This window comes from Cinclus cinclus, chromosome 5 (assembly GCF_963662255.1).
Source record: "Cinclus cinclus chromosome 5, bCinCin1.1, whole genome shotgun sequence".
NCBI classification, from domain to species: Eukaryota; Metazoa; Chordata; class Aves; order Passeriformes; family Cinclidae; genus Cinclus; species Cinclus cinclus.
The window spans coordinates 35,194,895-35,215,167 of NC_085050.1; the positions used below are offsets into that span (position 1 = coordinate 35,194,895).

Genomic DNA, 20,273 nt, shown 5'->3' on the forward strand with positions numbered 1-20,273 from the left:
GGCGGGAAAAAAAAGCCTTTTGCGTATTGCTTAAAAAAATTGTATCTTTGACAGCTGGTGTTGGTAATGTAATAGTAATTGGGAGCAGTTCAGCAACTAGTGCCAAGGTGCTAATCCAGCTGAATTGAGTAAGTGTGCTGATACTCTGGGACATGATTGTATATCTTCATCTTAACCCTTAATAGCTTTAGTGCTGTTAACTTTAATTGTGTTTATGTTTTTAAAATCTGTTTGACACATCTGAACCACAAAGTTTCTTCATTATTATTTGTTAAGTTTGTCCATTTGGAGTCAGTATTTTATGTATTTCTAAATTTCTGTTGTTCATGTACCTAAAGATACTTGGTGATGGGTGCACTGTATGCATTGAAGGTGCACTATATGCATTGATAAAAATAATTAGACATCAATTCTTTTTCTTTATAAAGATAATTCATTAACTACAGTGAGAAACTTCCTTTACTCTTCCTCACTGCCTGTGCTGTAAATTGTAATTAAACTGATGTGAACATAACCTCAACTTTTTATAGAATTCTGTTCATTGGTACAATTAGTAACATTTCTCAGAAGCCTTAATGCAGAGATACTTTTGGTATCCTCTTGTAAAACAGAATTATATGGGCACTTCCCTTATCTTTTTATAACAATACTGTATCACAAGCATTTAATGGGTATATTAAATAATTCCTTGCCTCAGAGAAAGGCGTATTTTAATGTGTAGTATCTGCGAGCTTTCTGAAGGCATATAGTGGAGATGCGGATACTGAATCTTCAAGCTTGAGTTCAGGAGGTGAACACAAAGTTTCAGAAGTGTCAGTTTTCTGTATCAAGATGGGTACATCTCATGAGAGGGCATTCATTTGTAAACATTTACCCAGCTCCAAAAATCCTATTGCAAATTCCCAGAATACTCCAGCAGGCATTTCTGTGAAAAGATATTCAACTCTAGCCAGAGATGGAATGGTGACATGCCCAAGAGACATTAGAAAACCCTAAGGCTTTGCTCGTGCACTTGAATGTTTGATGATTGTGAACTGAATAGATGAAAATACAGCACTCCTCCTTTTCTTCTTCTCATTTGGTGTTCCTTTGAAAACATTATTTTTTCAGTGACTGATATTAAGTTCCTGCAAACCAAAGCACGGAACACATCTGAAAACTTGCCATTTGCCCTTGGTGATTCACCCTCTTCCATTCCTTTCAAGTGACTCCTTTCAGTATTTATATTTCTACTGGAAAGGTGCTAAGCGAGGAACTAACTATAGAGGAAACTTTCACAAAGAGGAATGCTTACTCAGTTACTAAATTATATGCATCTAATAAAAAATGTACCTGTCTTGTCACCATGTTAAATAACCACAATTTCCTTTTGTTCCCTGCAAAAATTCTAGTTAGGGGTCTTTTCTGGAGTCCTTGTAAAAGAAAGTCAAATGCAAATATGAGGAGCTGCTTTGGTGTCCATAACATCCTGATTCTGTACTGGGATGAATGTAGTGGGTTTTGTTTCCATCCAGAAAGTAGCAATTTGTGTTTTCAGGTACAACACCATTACTGTGTATTACTTGGACAAACAAGCCAACTTTGAACTGCCAAGCCAACCACAGCACTGTTGAACTTCTCCATGTGGAATGAGCTCATTTAGAACCTCACCTTCTGGAGTACACATTGCTTTTCAAGTTTGATTCGGACAAAGTGGCAAAAAAAAGCTCTCATGTCCTTTACACCTATATCAGTTTGGAGCAAACATAGCTATTCTGCAAAACACCTCTTTGGAACACAACTAGATAATGTTAAAAGTTTTGTGAGAGTCACATCAGAGTCTAAGCCATCTCATTGCAAATTAGTGTGTTCATGCTCCTGTGTCATTTGCAATATCTATTCCCACCATTCCCCTGATCCCTGGCACTATCCAGAGAGCAAATAAGACCATCTTTGTAGTTTACAGGTATTTGGTACTATTTTCTCTGTTATGTTATAGAATAGGAGACTAGTCAGAAGAAACTGGCTTGTGGTAATAGCATTACTTTGATCTCAGGTAAGAGACACTTCCATTTTTTGCTTCCAGATAATTATGTGAAAATTGAGTTCATTTTGGCAAGCTGAGCTGAGTTGGATGGGACATTGCTTCTGTGTGACAGGGACGAATAAAATAGGGAATGGATGTGGTTGGCCTGGCAGGACTTTGCACTGGAGCAGGTCTCTGGCAGATCAGAGCATGCTACTGCCACATACCAAAAACACAGAGCAGTGAAATACCTGGTGTTAGTGCTTGGTAAAATGCCTTCCAAAAATTACCCCTTGTTTAGCCAGAAATGAAAGGAAACAGGTTTGTTACTGTTCTCATGCTGTGAGAGCCCTATTCCAATGTGGCTCTGATGGACTGAATTCTTAGTATGAAATAAATGTTAAGTAATGTATTAAAATATTAGGACCCGGGATCTGAAGTAAACATTGACCAATGTCAGAACACTGTTAAAGAATATTACAATAAAGCTCTTATTAAATGAATTGCTATATGAGTTAAAAAGTGTTCTAAGGCATTTTCAGGGGAAAAAAAAGAAAAAAAAAAGAAAAAGAAAAAAAGTAGTGTAATATGTCAGTTTTGGAAAGAAATCCAACAGTGAAATCCTGTAGGCTTGCTGAAAGTATTCCAGAGACCCACAGGAAGCAGTGCACTGGTGGGTGAGAAAGCACATGGAATACAGGATTCTCCTTGTGGTTCTCCTGGGGCCTGTCCTGGGGCTGTGGGGCTGCTCAGTGCTGACCACAGCCAGTGCAGCATCAGTGGCCCAGCCTGGCAGGAGCCGTGCACAGGGTGGAACACACAGGGCAACATTCCAGTCCACACCAGGGGTTTAAAGTGCCAAATCTCCTATCTCAGACTGCAGCTGCCAGTGAAGCTGTCTCTGAAGCTCATAAACACGTCAGTACTGTTGAACAGATTATTTTCATAGAACAATGGATTTGGTTTTGCAGGGATGTTGAACGTAACTGAGATTTAATACTAATTGGAAAGCACTAGCTGTGTAGCTTCAAATGTTTTTTCATTTAAATGGAAACATGACTTTTACAGAGGAGTCAAACAGTCTTTTGAAGACAAGTATTCTTTAATATTTAGGGGGAGATATCTGTATTTGATTTGCCATACTAGACAATGATGCTACATATTAGCAATCTGAAATTATTTTTGAAAATGATGAATCAGTTGACAGGTGGAACCGCAGCTGTAACAGCAGACACAATTACAACTTTTTCTATATATTCCCCTCTCTCACCACTGTATAAACAACTCTAAGGAAAATGCAACCTCATGTTCTTCACAATGACTGTTACCTGATGGATCCCCAATATAAAGAATGCCCTTTGACTTATTTTTTGTATTTTAGTAAGGAAAGAATTCTTAACCCTCACTCAGTAATTTAGAGGGAGTAAATTTGCCCAAGATTCTATGTTAAGGCACAATTTATGTGCAACACATTGATGCAGTAATACTGCATATTTAAGATACTTTAACTGTAAAATATTAGTAAAAATCCTTATGTTACAACAAAATATTTAAAATATATTAGAATGGCAGTTGGGTCAATGCTTCAGATCCCAATCATCAGTCATGGGGCTGCGTGTTCAGTTCTTACTTTTGCTCTCCACCTCTGTATCAACAACTTTTACATACCAGGTTGTATGATTTATGTGCTAAAAGATAGATAGGCTTTCATATGACAGAAGCAAAATCAGATACTGACTGATGGAAAATTCTTTCAAAAACTATGAATTTTAATTTCTGAAACGGAATTCTTTTTCTGCAAGTTCCAAAGAGTAAACAAAGGAAAAAACATTTTCAAAGAATACTTGCAGGAAGTAAAAGATTCAGTTCCAGCAACCAATTAAAAAAAAATGGGGGTTTTAGGGTACAAAACAGCTGTGTTCCCTCCACCCAATATATTCTTAAACCAGACACCCTGTAATAATACTCCAGAACATTGCCAGAGTGAAATTTTACCATTTTAAAGAGGGAGGGAAAAAAATCCAGGATTTTCTTTTATTTCTAATCTCCATCCCAGCTTTCCAGCATGGTGGCACTGTTTTGTCTATAGTTAAATAAGGGCAAGGCTTACCTATATTGAAGACTGTTTGATAGGATCTGCTAAATAGAGTTTTCAGTTTTACAATAATTGCTATAGAAATAATTCTGCCAATTTTTAACTGCAACCTCTTAACATTTCATGTAACTATCAGGAATTTAAATAAATTTTAAAATCTATTTTAAAGCAGCAGCAAAAAATATAAGAACAGATGAAGCAGAATTCTGTTTATGTGTTATCAGTTAAGCTAATAAAGAGTATTGTAACAAAGGCATCTTTTCTACAAGTGAGCAATTCTGATTATAAGAATTATTAATAAGAATAATGAGTATAATATTCACCTTATAAATAATACCATACTATACAGAGCTTTCAAGTTTAACCATTTTTAGTATTCTATTGCCAAAACTGTTTTTCCATTTGAGCACAGGTTTAATAAATAAAAATATATATGCACAAGTATTTACTTCTGGTCTGCCATACTATATGCATGTTTATAACTAATACAAAGTATAAAAAGAAAACAAGCATTTTAAATGTACATAGCATAGTTGAATAATTTCAGTAAATATGCTGTTTGTAAAAAGAAGTTTATAAATAGTTTTAGCCTTTAGTGAAAGTATAATGGGGGATGCTGCAAAATATGATCCTATTAGAAAATAGAATTTAATAATCTAGATAATCGAAATAAATAAATAATAAATAGATAATCTAAAGAAAACACAAGTGACCTTCTATTTGAACTGCTATTAAAGCACAATAACAAGGGGATGAAGAAAACATCTACTCTTTAAATTTTACTTTTTATATAGAACCCTGTGTGTAAAAATTAGTTGAAATTAAAAAGAGGGACAGTGTGAAACAGCCAAAATATTCCAGTCATTCTAAAAACAGTTTGCAGTTGCTGTCAATAAAGTAATTCTATTATTATATATTTAAAAGAGTGTTTATGGGTTTCAGAGTTTTTTATCAATATTTTGGTAACACGTAGGTAGTTGCTTACTTTACAATGTATCTATTCATAGAGTTGACAAAAAAATTGTCTGACCACAACATCCTTGCTAAAAAAAATGAAATGGCTATATATGAAATTAGGACTTTTTCTTTGGATTATTAAATAACTTCTTTTCTTTGGATTCTCAACAAATATTTGTATAGAAATCCTTTTGTTCTCATTTTACAATTTTCAAAGTTCAAGACATTGACCTTCAGGAAGAATCAACTACTACCTTTCAGTCCCTTGACAGTCAAGGTTAAATCAGCATTAACCCCCAGAGCACTATTTTAAGCACTATAAAGTACAGAGGAACCACCTCATCAAAATGGGTTAAGTCGTATTCCTGTTCCTAGTGGTGAAAATGGATTCACTTTGGCCCACATCAAAGCATCGTTCAAGGAAATAGCAGATTTTCCATCTTCAAGGAAGAACACAGGACCCTGTAAAGCAAAAATGTTTGGGAAGGGAAAGAAAAGAAAATTATGCATGTATTGTGTAAAGGCCACAACCGAAAGCAGATCTTATCTGAGAAGAACATAAAAACCTTGTTTAGACCTATCCACTATGTTCATACAGAAATTTTTCCCTACTCATTAAAACTCTGATAACAGCTACACATAATGAATTGAGGGCACTTATGTTCCCAAATCAGTCAACCCAACCTTTCATAATATTTAAAATTTTAGTTTGAGGTGTTTTAATGTTATTTTACATGTGTTTGTCAACTATTCTAGAGTTAAATTTAGCTTGAATTAGAAATTGAGGTAATAAGCATTTTTCTTCAGAATACTGTCGATACTCATCATGTCCATCACTATTTCTGCTGATCTGTGCTTTTTCATGTCCACAAAAACACCCTTGATATAATGGCTGCATGAATTGTTTTAAAACAGTGTCTACATACAGTCTGCAGAATAGTTTGAAATATACCCTATGAAAGGAACAACGTACTTGTTCATGTGATGGAAAAAGAGCTATTTGCTGATTTATTCATTTCACAAAATCTGCTCTCAAACCTGCAGTTCAGTTTCAGTGCTTTCCTGAAGAATTATGCTCTCCAAACTTGCTACATAAAACTTGTAAACCTATACAAGTAGGCTGCTCTACTTCAGTAGAGTTAATCAGTTACTGGTTTTGATTGTTGAGCTCATCTGCATTCCTAAAGCCATGGCTCCTAATGTAAACTAATCCAGAAAGAAGGATCCTGTAGATGACAAGCTGGTGACACCATATTTGCTATTCTTGTTGAATGCATTATAACCGTGGCTGTTAGCAAATGTTGAGAGTACAGTCATAAACAGAGACCACTGATCTAATCTGCAAGTGTTGAGAGCAAGTTTATTTAGATTAGTGGTGAGCAGATGAGAATTTTGTTCACCTCAAAAATCCCACTAGCTTGTAAACTCCAACACTTGTCACAAAACTATCCGTCCTGCTTAGTCCCTAAACCACCCTTGTTACTCTTTGGGCTGACTGACATCTTACACTGGACAAGGGAAACAGACTCAGCATCACCTAGGAAAGTAAATTCTCACTGAGGCATTATCTGGAGTCAGGAGTAGTGTTTTAAGGATTTTTCAATTTTCTCTTTATTAAAATAACAACATATGCTAAAGAGGTGTTATAAGGACTAATGTGTATTAATCGTAAAACTCTATATGAGTGATGAATAAATATATCTGAATGGTCTTCTAATATCTGGATTTAATTACTAATGAATTCCAAGTTTTATAGTATGCATTTCCATAGTGATAAAAACCAGAAAAAGTTTAGTATGTGGTTGAAGAAAAATAATTTCCCGGCTTTTATTCAAGCTGTGTTGGGGGAGTAGCCAATAAAATAGATGCACTTTAGACACAACATTTGGCAAAGGAAATTGAAAGGTTTTGAATTTGAGAAATGACAGCTATTTGATTGGACAATTCTCTATATAGCCTTTCCTATATAGCAGATATCTCTGCGTGTCACCTTTAACTCTGCTCCTGTGATAAGAGGGTAAACGTGTTTCCAAACTAAGGGATGGGGGAGGGACCTTTGATTTATGGCAACCTCACAAGTATTTATCAGCAAGAAGGAACACTTCAGCTCTCTGAAACCCTACCTGGATCTTTAGCCCTGTCAAACAAGAGGTATGAACATCTGAATGACTAGGAAGATTTGATCCAGTGACACAGTCTGGCCCAAGCATTCCTTTCAGAGGCTCCTCCTGAATTCGCGATACGAGCAGTGAATACAGCGCTCTCTGCGATTCAGAGGGCGGGGTGCATGGCAACTCATCTGTAGGCCTAGGAACGTAAAAGAAATTTGGTTTTCAACTCCGCTGCCTACTTTGTGTTATAAGTTAAGACCCGCAAAGCACTGACATTCAGACTTTACATAGGGAACAAATTTACAACTAAACAATTAATACTACTCACTAGTCTCACTCACGGTAATTTTATATTTTTCCACCTACTTGTTTGATTGTGTGCAAGCTCTCCATGCATCTAACTCCTCAGAAAGCTGTTCAATTCTCAAAGGTACTGATACTTCCCGTCTTTTTAAAAGCTGACTGAAAAGGAATGCAAGCAATTGAAGTCCAAATTAATCCTAATAATGACCATTTTCTTAGAAGCAAAACATGATAGACAGTAGCAAAGGAAAACTATTTCTGATTGGATATGGAATAACTATGGAAATCAATTGATCCTTCACAATATATGCTGTATTTAACTTTAGTAATACTCACAAGTTATAAAAGTATAGCTTTAGATTTAAATTTTATTTTCATTATCCCTATTTACACCTTATTTAATTCTATGTATTTTTTTTAATTTGAGGCCATTCTGTATTTCAAGGCTATGTGTGTTTTTATTTCTTAATATTGTCAACTTTACTAAAATTAAGGATCTGTTTTGCCTACATATACCACATATGGTAAAAATGCCATTAGAGAAACATGGCTCTCTACAGATTTTGGAACAGCCTTGTTTCACTTGCAGAAAACAGTTTCAAAGCCCTTACAGAGGATGCATTTTTTATGTGTCAGAATATAATACAGGGGGCAGTTACTACCTGACCTAATGCAGCCATCTTTCATTTGTATTGGGATACCTTAAAAATGTCCTTAAAAATGTTAAAAATGCTTAAGCATGTAAATTGCCCACTTTAAGCAGGTAACTGTCCAGTTTAAGATGGGCTAGAAACTAAAAATCGATGGATCTTGAAGATATTGGGCAATCCACGAACAAAACTTCGAGCAGTATTGTTCTGTGGTTCTTTACATAATAGGTAATTGAAAGCTTTACAACCAAAAGCAGCATAAAACGAGTCTCAAAGACTGCTTGTTACTAGTCTATTAACATCCATATCAGAATAGCCCTCCTGTACAAGCTTGTTTTTCATCTTGTTGTTTCTTTAGGTTCAGAAAAGAGAAAAACAAACCCACAACAAATGCTCATTTTCCCTTTTCCCAATCCTCTCACCAATTTTCACACGTTTTAATTTTTTTGGGATGGGATGTGAAGAAGAGGAGTCAATGTATGGTATATATTATAATAAGGACTGAGATTACTCAGAGTTAATGAAAACAGTCTTACCTTGTATACTCATACAGTGCAGGTACAATGCTATTGTACTGTCTTCTGATAGCAAGTAATGCACCAATGTAACCACACAAAATCAGCAACTCATTTCGAAATCTGTAAATGAACAAGTATCAATCATGAAAAGCAATAAACATTTGTTTATTAGTTTACAAGACCTTTTAATGTGATAGAACTCTAAATAAAACTGCCCCAAATGTTAGTGTCGAATTCAGTTTTACCAGGTTTCCCCAACTTTTTTCTCCTTTTTGTTTTTCACACTTTCATATACTTGTGTAGGCACCTAGGCCTAGCTTCAACCATCCATCATAAAGGTGAAACAGACCTATTCAACTATTTTAGAGTTAATTCTGAGAGTGGCAGCCCAACACTCCTTACACTTTGACATAAAAGACCACATGGTTTGTGATACCACTTCAGGAAACTGAAACCAGAGCTGATCAAAATGAAGCTCTTCACATAAGACCACCATTGATTTACACATTGTAAATACTCCAAAGAGACAGAAGCAGTAAAATATCTTTTTTTTTTTCTTGCTAATCCGTCAACATTTGGGAGAGTCCACATTTATTCTCTAGACTGGAAACAAGTGTGTTTGGTGGATTTTTTTTTTTTGTGTCCCTATTCTGTTAAACAAAACAAAACAAAACAAAACAAACAAACAAACAAAATATACTAACACTGTGCATATATATATATATATATATATATACATATATATATACAATCTGAAAGATTCCTTTAAGGAAAGTTCTACTTTTCTAAGTCAGGAAAATATACTCACTCACTACACTTAGGCAACATTAACTGTTCAGTCCGTATGTAACTTAGAAGATCAAGATATGGAAAGACTGAATCTAAAGTCCAGTCTGAGCCACAAAGTTGTTCTGTTGAAAAATAAAATGAAAAATATCTCATGAGGCAAGTTATACATATGACTTTTGCTTTAAAATTGTTCTTCATCCAAGTACCTACCTTTCACATAATGAATGCCAACAGGGAGAGCCTTTTCAGGTTCTGTGCTTAACAGATAGTACTTTATTGTTTCAAATACATCCCCATCTGCCTGAATTGTCTCTGCCACTTGCATACATTCTTCCACATCAGGAAGATTACACTGGAAAACAAACATTTTGTGAGAAAATCATTGAAATATTCAAACACTTCTCTAAGATGCAGAGAAATACTGATGTCTGCACAAAACAATAAGAAAAAATTCTCTCTGAAGGAGTCATTGAAAGGCACACTTGCATATAATGCACATTAAGAAAGTCATCTCGACCAGAGCAACACTTGAAAAGGTTCTGTAACTTTAATTTAAGCAGTACCAGTTTTCATTGCTAATGTTTTTGTGAAGTTTTTACTACTATTTAATAAATGTGCAGTCTGAGCCGCACCCTAAAAGAGTGCAACCAAAGCAGACCCTTCGGCTGCTGAAGAGGAAAGGAGGCATTTATGGATATTACAGACATAAGATATAAAACAATTCAGACTATAAAAAGTTGATCTGTGAAAGCTGATCTGTGAAAACATGATTAGGCTGCACATCTAGCAGGTTATAAATCATATTGACAGGTAATTCTGAAGATCATAAGCTACTTCAGAAAGTAACGTGTCAGGGAAACAGTGGACAAAGGATAGAAATAAAGAAATTTGTTGTACAATACTGAAAATAAAGACAAATTCATCCTATGGTTTTATATGGCCTTATGTTTTTTGAAATTAGTAAACAAATCAATAGAAAACCTTATTAGATTCAGGTAAGTTCTTTACGTGGTACCTTTTCATGCAGGTCATTTATTTCTGCTATGCATCCAGGATAAAAAGCACATAGTTTTACTAACTGCAGTTTATTATCAGGAATCATCATAAGAAGATCAACTGCTAAATCCCTGCACAAACAAAAAATGACATGTAGTTACTCTTGATGGTTTGTAATGGAAGGAAACTATTTTACATTCATTTTTATAAAGAAGAGTTTACTGAAAAAATACTATTTCCAGAGAAGTGCACAAGCAACATCATTCTCTAAGACTATCTCTGTTCAATAAATGAGGCTTCTTTATTCATCTCTTTGGGAAAGTAATTAATTAATTTTCCATTACTTTAGTTGGTTGAATTAAACAGCCATGCAATTCTTAAGCATCAGAACCATCTCGAAGTGGAATGGAAGAATATGCGAGCAGGGATGGGAAAGGAGAATAGGAACCCTCAAATCTGAGAGAAGAAAAGATGTTAATGTGGCTCTGTGTCATAAACCATCCTCAAAATTCCAGGCTTCTAAAGCTTCATGACATCAGTGTAGGACATCTCTTGGTACTGTCCAGAATGGCTTGGAGCTCATGTGACATTGAAATAGAAATTACATGGGAAAATAATGTGATACCTATTTTTGTCCTCAAAGGAAAACTGTTTTAGCAAACTGACATTTCTTACATTTTCCTAAACTTTTTACCATTTGTTACCCTATCCTTCACACAACAAATAGCTGAAGGGAACATAATATTAGGAAATTATTTGGAAATTGTTCTATTTAAGTTTTAATAACTGGTTATTCTGTGACTCTTCTATTCATGCAGACATAATTTCTCCTGTGAACCTTAAGACTAGACTTGCCCCTGTGTAAGGCAAAAAATCCTACTGATTTCCTCTGGATTTTCAGAATGTTGTCATAACTTAAAAAAAATCAAGTAAGATATTATCCAGTATTTGCAACTGCTTTATATCTCACTTTCAAGTATTAATCACAATTGAAAATTAGGACACTTAGAGAAATTTGAAAAGCTCTTGACTTTATTAAGAGAAAAAATAAGCTTGAATTTTCTCAAAGAAAGCAAAATACCTGTATCCAAGTGAGGGGAAGCTAAAAGGAAGACATTGAAACAGTATTGAACAAAATTTTGTATTATTTTACAGAGAAAATATCCGATAGAAAAATAATTAAACTACAGCAGCAAATCTAAGGGTCATCAGGGCAACTGTCTTCAACAACAACAGCAAAGCTTTTTATTTTAAGCCTTTTGACAACGTAAGGAAAACCATGCCAGAAGGTCTTTCTAAAATCTGTGATATTATCACTGCGCAACAGCCACTTTTCCAAGTTTTCTTTCATGCTTTTCCCAAGCATTCTTTCAGAATCTAGTATATTTCACAGGTTCTAAAGCTATTTTCAAGACTGCTGACTCATATATGCTAATCTTTATAAGCAAATTAAACATTTTTAAGTAATTAGAAATTGTCTTGTCGAAAAATCAAAATCCAATATTCATTTGAAAAAAAGGAATTCAAAGAAACACTCATATAACGGCCTACAAATTGTGGTACCTGGAATGATTTTTAAGAATCAAACTGAAAAAACGTTGATTATAAAGATCAAAATGAGGTGGCTGAGTTTGCATATACAGAATTCAGTTTCTAAGGTAAAATATGACTAGCTTTTTTAATAGTAGAAAGTTGCTTTTGACAGTATTTAGGTATTAAATGCAAATAAAAATGTGTCCTTAAACAGTCACACATTTTTTCAAGGCTCTAGATTTGGGAAAGTACAGGAATGTTTAGTTTTAAATTAGTTTTTGGCTTGATTTTATATTTTCGAGCATTTCTAAAAATAACCAACCAAAACCCAAGAAATATTCCACCAGTAATTGATTTCGTTATTAACCCATCAGGATCCTTCTGGTATTCCTTTTGCTGTCTACAATTAAGTGCTTTTCTACAGTGAAATGTTTGCAACTGATGGATATCCTTAAGCATAACAACCAGTAAAAATAAAAAGGGAGCCCTTCAAATAACAGAGACCCTTGAACTCCAGCTTCCCAAAACATGATCTTATGAGTACAATTAACCAAGGGAATAATGCTGTATGAAAATCTCTTTATTAAAAAAACAAAGATAATAATGAATCTCTGATCTATTCCTACGGAATATAAAAAATACGCTGCAGTGGCTGAAAATCAGAATCCAGGATTACAGGGTGCTCAGTACAGTGCATGAAACTCATTGACAAATTCAGATGTATGCTTGGGCAATATGCAGTACACATACAATATGCAATATACAGTAAAATTTAAAATTTTATCATGTATACCCATGTAGATTTCAGTGTACCTATGCTGTAAGTTTACAGAAGCTTTATGGGCATAAACATAAATGCCATACCATCATAAGCACTAATTACAGCCCTGAGATCAGAATAAGCTTTTGTTATGGAACTGGAAAATATATATACTGTTTTTTAACTCCTCATCCAGTGCTTCCTATTGGAAGCTACATAAAAAATCACCCTTCACAATGAAGGAGCTTCAGACATCTTAAAAGCTGCAGATGGAGTTGCCAAAACAACCCTATTAAGACTGGTGCAATGCAGACATGTTAAGCCATTGCAAAATGAAAGCAGCAAGTCACCAGTTTCTTATTTTATCTTTTTCTAGAATGCTTCATTGTCTAATGAAAGCTAAGTGTTCTGTAGAGAGGAGTTCCACTATGTTTCTCTCAGGCTACCTCTAGATACATTAGCAAATACTAACTGCAGAAAAAAACCTGATCCTTAACTGTTTAAGTACACATTTCCTATGAAATGCTAATTACAAACCAGTTATACTGCCAAATACAGCTGCCAAATACAGCTTAGGAAGGTTTTGTGCTTTTTCATTGTCATATGAAAAACAAGAAGTTGTATTCTTCAAAGTAAAACCACTACAATGAGGAAAAGAAAATACAACACAGAAGGCCTCCCCTATATGCAAGAGAGAAGTTACTTCTGCAGAATTAAATAGTAATCCTGGTTCATCCTTAAATCATTGCAGGAGTCTTGTGTTCCTAATACTAATAGAAGATACTTTCTCAGACTCATAGTTTTATATTTTTCAATCAAGTTCTTAAAAGTCACTTCACGTGTTCTACTTGAGCTGTTCCTTTTGACTTTTTAACTCAATTCCAGCCTTACTTTTTTTTGAAGCATTCTTTTTACTCAGTACAAACTGGGACTTGATAAGCTACCTATTACCCAAGCAGCTAGAGGTTTTTCTCAGTGGGTTTCATACACTGACAGTGACTCCTCTCTCATTTACAATGCATAGGGAATGTATTTTGAGATTAAAGCAGAACATTTGCATGCCATGTACTTCAAAGGTCTAATATAGCTTATATACTTATATACTTATTCAAGCAGCACTTTTTATTCTCCCTTCCCGTGGTGTTTTGATCTCTACGAAGTTTCACAATGACAGACCTTGATTGTTTTGTCAGGGAGAAAAAATTTAAAAATCATCTTTGAATTAAGAAATTCTTACCATGTTAATTCTGCCATACATTTTCTTGCTAGCAATTCTAGGGCATAATGTGTTGCTTGTGCTGCACCCTCTCCCAAGACAGTACCCACACTGATTGCCAACTCCAGTTCATTTCCACGGATCAGGTTTGCCATCGCAAGCTTGCTCAATGAAAAAATTATATCATTAAGGGACATGAGCAGTTTTGCATATTCATCATGTTGAGCAACTGACATTCATTTATGAGACTTTTTACAGAAGGACAAAATGTGCAATACTTAAACTCAATTATATGTATTTTTTGTCTCTTGAATGAGTAAATAATTGTGCACCAGGTGTTAACGTGTTTTTAAACAATCAAATAGATTTCCCATAGCAGAATCTCCCTTTATTCAACTGAAGAGATCACATAAATACGATACCTAAAATGCATGCTAGGAATTCCATCAAATCTTAAGGACACTAGCATTCAGAGCATGTATTTCCCCCTCTCTTTCAATGAAAGGAGACTCAAACCCCCAGGAAAATGGGAAGCATTGTCCTCTTCTTACTCTCTAGGCAATCATAGTTACCGATAGATATAGCAGAACATCAAACCCTATGAGACTGCACAACAACTGGAAATGTGCCTATTTAGAAATACAGGCATTAGCTGATTCTCAATTTCTCTCAGAATAGCTTATTGCAATGGAATTATGTTTATTTGGGGGGATAGAGGAAGAAAAACGTGTTAAGTCAGCAACACCAAAATTCAGATAAAATGAGGAAAAGAAACAATTTCTAAAATGACAAGCCAATTAAAAACATAATAAAATATTTCCTATATGTCAGTTCTATTTTTGTACCTAGGGGTGGGTTTTATTTTTCCTCTTTACTTCTTAATTTAGACTGTAAATTCTTCAGGGTGGATGATCATGTCTTCTTTAGCACAATAACTTCCAGTTCTGAATGGGTATTTTGAGTCACCAAAACCAGTAACACATATATATATATATCTAAGGTACTTAAGTATCTTATGTGTCTAATATAACAAGATATTGTAAATAAAATTCAGCAGCAACATGCTACCTTCTGTGCATAAGAGAAACCTTGAATTTAATACAATCAAGGGAGTTTTGCTACTAAATTTAATACTATAACTATCTAACTCTGCAGAAATATAAAAAAAAAATCAAATGCCAAATACCATTTTAGACCGTGATACCTAAACTTCAAAACATGTGTGGAGATGTAGAAAGGAAGTCAATGTTGGCTTTTTCATCAGTAAAGAAAAAAAATTACCTCTATATTTTCAACAGCCAGATGACAACATGCTGCAAGCACTGCATGGCCATCCTGGAAATACCAATCTGCCAGTTCTTTACTGACCTTCTGCAGGAGACTGCAAGAACAAAAAATGAATTCTACAAGGTCACTTTAAGGTTGGAGTGCCTCGGGTCTTAATCTATGTAAAATTCACCACTTAAATTATGCAAAATGCTTCTGTACCCTAAAAGTTACTAGATTTGTCTCACAGATAACGACATTACTAGCTTGAAAAATACAATCTGAGCTTCATCCACTACTTATGTTGCTGCATACTGAGGTGGGTCACTTACCCAAAGTTACCATCAGTAGGAAATGTCTTTTCAGATTGACAGAAGAAAAATCAAATATTTGGATATCCAATCTGTACCTGTAAACTCTGCACCAGTCCTTCTCTTAACTGCTCAAAACCTGCTCATGTAAATGAAATAACTACATAGCCTCCAAACAGGTTTTATTACTACACCTATAACTTGATAGATGTACTTGTAATTCAGTTTTTTGAGTGCCGTTCTAGACAAGGAGAGGTGCATATTTGAGGTTTTTCAATGGGCATGGGCAATGAGAATCATAGAATCATAAAATGACTTGTGTTGGAAGAGACCTTAAAGATCATTCTCTTCCAAGACCCCTGCCATGGGCAGGGACACCTTTCCCAGGACTGGGTTACTCAGAGCCCCATCCAGCCTGACCTTGAACACTTCCAGAGTTGGAGCATACTCAGCTTCTCTGGGAAACCTGTGACAGTGCCTCACCACTCACACAGTAAAGAATCTTTTCCTAATATCTAAACTTACTCTCTCAGTTTGATTTTTATTTCACATTATCAGAACCTTCACTGATGACAAACAGCAAAGCTTCAGGAGGAGATTTTGTGTAATAACAGGGGATCACAGATACTTGTTAATTCTAAATCTTACCAGAAGTTCTCATTTAATATGCTATATATATTAGTGCACAGGACTGCATCTTAAATATCAAGCAAGTGAAAATGACAATTGTAATTATAATACGTACATATAAAAAAATCCATGTTGTGCCAGGAGGCACAATAGGGAAATTAGTGTAGCATCAGGTAGTTAGTAACTTTACTAAGTATTAGAAGATGCAATATTTTGCTGAACTCTACACTGCTGATGCCAAATTAAGCTACTACACTTTATCTCCCTTAATGACTTTACACTCTGCAGTAAGATGAGGTTTATAGATATAAACTGGAACTACTTACTCATTATAATCATCTGTATTGTTTCCACCAGAATTTGAAGTTCCGCTTGTTGTGGAGAGTGGTAACATCTGTATATTTCCTTCACAAGCTGCCTGGAAATTAATAAAATATAGATTAATTATTGCAGAATTAAAACTTAAGATGAAATGGAATTTTCAATAACAATAAAAACAATCCAAGATCTATAAGAAATTTCTAAAGCCCCATTATAACAAAGAAAATGTTTGAATGTTTAAATTAATAAACTTATTCAGAACTAAATCTTAGCCTAGTTTTATCTAGCTATACAAGAATTCTACCAGAGCACAACACACTTCTTCCTTCCTATGCATTTGTGCAGGAGTTTGCAGCATTTGGATATAATGGATGGTGAAGGCTACAACCTTGATTTTTACACCCCAAGGAGCAAGCAGCTCTGAGGGAAGGATGAAGTCCATAGATACTTCTCAGCAGGTGTACCTGCAAGTCTGGGAACATTTGGCATATAGTGGCTTAAGGTGAACTTTTCTTTGTATCTGGCAATAATGAATTTTTAACATTAAATACAAAGAGATCAATGTGTGCTAAAATAAAATCAGTTGACAAAGTGGTGGTTGGTCAAGGGTTGGACTCAGTGATCTCAGAGTGTTTCTCCAACCTTTGATTCTGTGATTTTTTTAAAAATTCTTTCACATGCTTTAAGATGTAGTTGGGATAATACCATTAAACCTCAGGGCTTGGTTACAAGGGAAGGTAAATCCTGGCATTTTGCTGTTCATTGTTATCTTACTAACCCTTTGAGACAAAGACTATTCTGTGAATTGTAATATCTCTGCAATACCTCTCTTACATGAAAAATTAGGATCTCTTGGAAGCTTTAACTTCCTTTAAAGTTCAAGAATTACAGCTTTTTAAATCTAAGCATGTGTCAAAGTTAGCTTCTGTTAATTATTTAGCTATTTAGCTAAAACATACTGATGATTTTTCAGTAGAAATTCAAGAGAAAACAAATCCTACATGAAGTTGATGTTAAGGGCAATACTGGCTGTTGAAAATCAGGTTCCATTTCAATTGAAACTGAACACAGTTTTCATTATGGTCATTTGGTTGCAGTTTAGAAAAATCAGTCTTTAATTCTGTAAACATGAGATACCTCCTTCTTATGATTTCTGTATAAAAAGTGGTCAATATCACTTGGAAGTAAAGACTAAGGCATCATTATTCAGCTATTTTTCCTTTTAAATACACATGTCATATTCTGAGTTACAAGCTAATAGATGAATAAATGTATTTCCCACATTGGTATATATGTAGCAATACCTGTGCAACAAGTAGAGCCTCTTTAAGTTGACCTCTTGAAGTAAAGAAAGAAACCAGTTTCTTCACATCTCCAACAGCTATACAGTATGGGATGACATCATCATTTTCTTCCTGAATTAACTGATCAGCTCTCCTAATTAAATGAATAAATAAACAAGAAAGATCTATGTGTATGAACAATCACCAAACTTATCTATATGGTGTAGGTGTTAGATGAAGTGAATCAAGTTCATTGAAACCCATCTGCCTTTCCAGACTTACAAACTGTGAATACTGAAGAGTTTATGTTCAACCCTTTGATTCTTGTACACAAAGTTATTGCTGAAATCCTCCACAGTTCTATCCCAAAGCTCACTGAACGAAAAGTAACATCACTTAGTATGCTGTAACAACAGACAAGAATATCTGGTAATAGTATCCATCCTTCCTACTTGTCTGTGTCCTTTTATGGACTGAAGCTACAATTTGCCATTTTAAATAACTTACCTTTGCATTAACTTCCTCCAGTATTTCATTGATACACCAGGTGCAACTGAGAGAGCTTTGTCCCACTAGAAGAAAGCATCAATACATTCAACTTTATAATTTCCATTTGAGAAACAGTCATATTTTAAACTAATGTAACTTCTCTTCCATTAAAAATAAATTTGTCAAGAGTTAAATAAAGAATGAGTTATGCCTTGGACTTCATTTGTTAAAAATAAGTGTAACAAGATTACTCTTTCGGGCACTTGTGACCCATTCATTGCCTCCCCATCTTTGCTAGGGTAGCTGGTTTTCAGAAATCTTCATATTTTTTTGTTCTTCAATAGTGTTCTGATATTTTACCTCTCCAAGTTCTACCATTAGCTCACAATATCGCTGAATTTGTCCTAATCTTAAATGTATTTCTGCAGCTTCTTTGAGTCTTTCTTCTTTGCTTGGTGCACCAATACCACCTCCAAACTTAGACATCTTTACTGTTGTCAGTTCTTGTGCCTTAGACTGAGGGGAAAAAAAAAAAAAAAAAAAAAAAAGATTAAGATGTTTTCTGTGATGAAAACAAGTTTCCTTAAGAACGGACCATTGCCAAATATTACAGTGGAATAAAAAGGATATAATTTAAGAAAAAATTATTTAGAGAAAAGGCTAATTGGAAGAAATTTCAATGAGATTTTAGTGAACTGTGTTTATGCTGTTAAAGTAAATGTCTTGGTGTTTTGTACATATACATTTTCCTTGATTATCTTCCTATAATAACTTAATTTTTTTTTATTCTCATATATGGGTGAGATGTCCCTCATAAAAATCTTGATATTTTGAAACTTTAAAAAAAATTTTGAACATAAACCATACAGAGCTGAAAACTGTACATATTACCATTATAGTGATGTCCACATAATGAAATAACAAAGACAGCAGGCTTAACTGGTAGACAACAGGCTCTGTGGTCTGATCTGTCATGCCCCATTTACCTTATGTCCAAGAAATGATTTATATTTCCAACAACTGCAATTTTTATATTAGTTGGGAAGATAAGACTAAATTTCTTCATTTGGCAGAGTCTGAGAAACAAGCTGCAACAGAATTATATGCAGGGGGAAAAATAACAAAAAACCAAAGGGAGATTCCATTTCAAGAATTCTCAGTTGAATTCTATTATCAATGCACAATGATGGCATTTGGCTATTCATGACTTTGCAGTACCATAATGAAAGATGGAGAACGAATTTTGAACATTCTTCACCAAATTAAACTGCCATGTAGATCAGTGGTAGCTCCCAATAATCTGTTTATTTAAAAAACATAATACATTATTTTTTTTTCCTTAGCAGCTCCACATTTTTTACTATTTTCACGCTAAAGTCTCTAATGCATCCTCTCTGTTTCCTAAAAACAAAAAAAAAACAGAGTTGCTCTACATCTTTATTTCATCCTGAAATGTGTATTTGCTGCAGTGCCATTATTTAGTTTCCTAAGGAAGAGAGAATATTATCAGTCCTTAACAAGCAGTCAGCATTACCCTACCCCATACTTTCTCCTAAAGCTCTTTAATAAGATTCTGAGTCAGCATGAAGGGGAAAAAAATGCTTTTATTTAATGTGAACACTTAATCCAGGGCCACAGAATGACCAGCAATCACTGTAGTTACTCTAGGTCACCAGAGTCATAAACGCATGAAATAACATTGCAGGGATAAACAGACTGCTGGCACTGCACAAGTCAAGATTTAATGTCTTCTCAGGCTAACTGGCTGAGAAAACTGGCTTTTTGGACACATGGGCACACAGACAGAATTTCATAGGATTAGCAGAACAGCTGGTATTATTGCAGTGAACAACACTAAAACACTTTCATAACTGGAGAGTCATAAGGAACACAGGACACTGTTAAAGAGCCTGTGATTTTACAAAAGAGACAGCATATAACAGCAAACAACAGGTGATACCTGGCAAGCATTAGTCCTGGGGCTGGCAAGTGCATTCCCTGATCTGTACCAGTAGATCATCTTTCCTCTTATTTACAATC

At 34.8% G+C, this 20,273-nt stretch overlaps 1 protein-coding gene across 5 annotated transcripts in view; it reads right to left on the bottom strand.

The window, feature by feature from the left end:
• Positions 1-5,399: 5,399 nt before the first annotated feature.
• WDR17 (WD repeat domain 17) overlaps positions 5,400-20,273 on the bottom strand; it is a 44,321-nt gene continuing 29,447 nt past the window's right edge. For 2 of the 5 annotated variants that reach the window (XM_062493604.1, XM_062493607.1), the window contains 14 exons: positions 18,594-18,749; positions 18,252-18,316; positions 17,766-17,898; positions 16,467-16,558; positions 15,215-15,314; positions 13,955-14,094; positions 11,506-11,526; positions 10,444-10,555; positions 9,639-9,780; positions 9,448-9,550; positions 8,658-8,759; positions 7,535-7,630; positions 7,181-7,364; positions 5,400-5,519 (listed from right to left, as the gene is read on the bottom strand). In XM_062493604.1, coding sequence (XP_062349588.1) covers positions 5,400-5,519; positions 7,181-7,364; positions 7,535-7,630; positions 8,658-8,759; positions 9,448-9,550; positions 9,639-9,780; positions 10,444-10,555; positions 11,506-11,526; positions 13,955-14,094; positions 15,215-15,314; positions 16,467-16,558; positions 17,766-17,898; positions 18,252-18,316; positions 18,594-18,749 — 1,566 coding nt within the window. Of the gene's footprint in view, positions 5,520-7,180; positions 7,365-7,534; positions 7,631-8,657; positions 8,760-9,447; positions 9,551-9,638; positions 9,781-10,443; positions 10,577-11,505; positions 11,527-13,954; positions 14,095-15,214; positions 15,315-16,466; positions 16,559-17,765; positions 17,899-18,251; positions 18,317-18,593; positions 18,750-20,273 lie in introns of all 5 variants that reach the window. The other 3 variants (XM_062493608.1, XM_062493606.1, XM_062493605.1) reach the window with 2 other exon arrangements.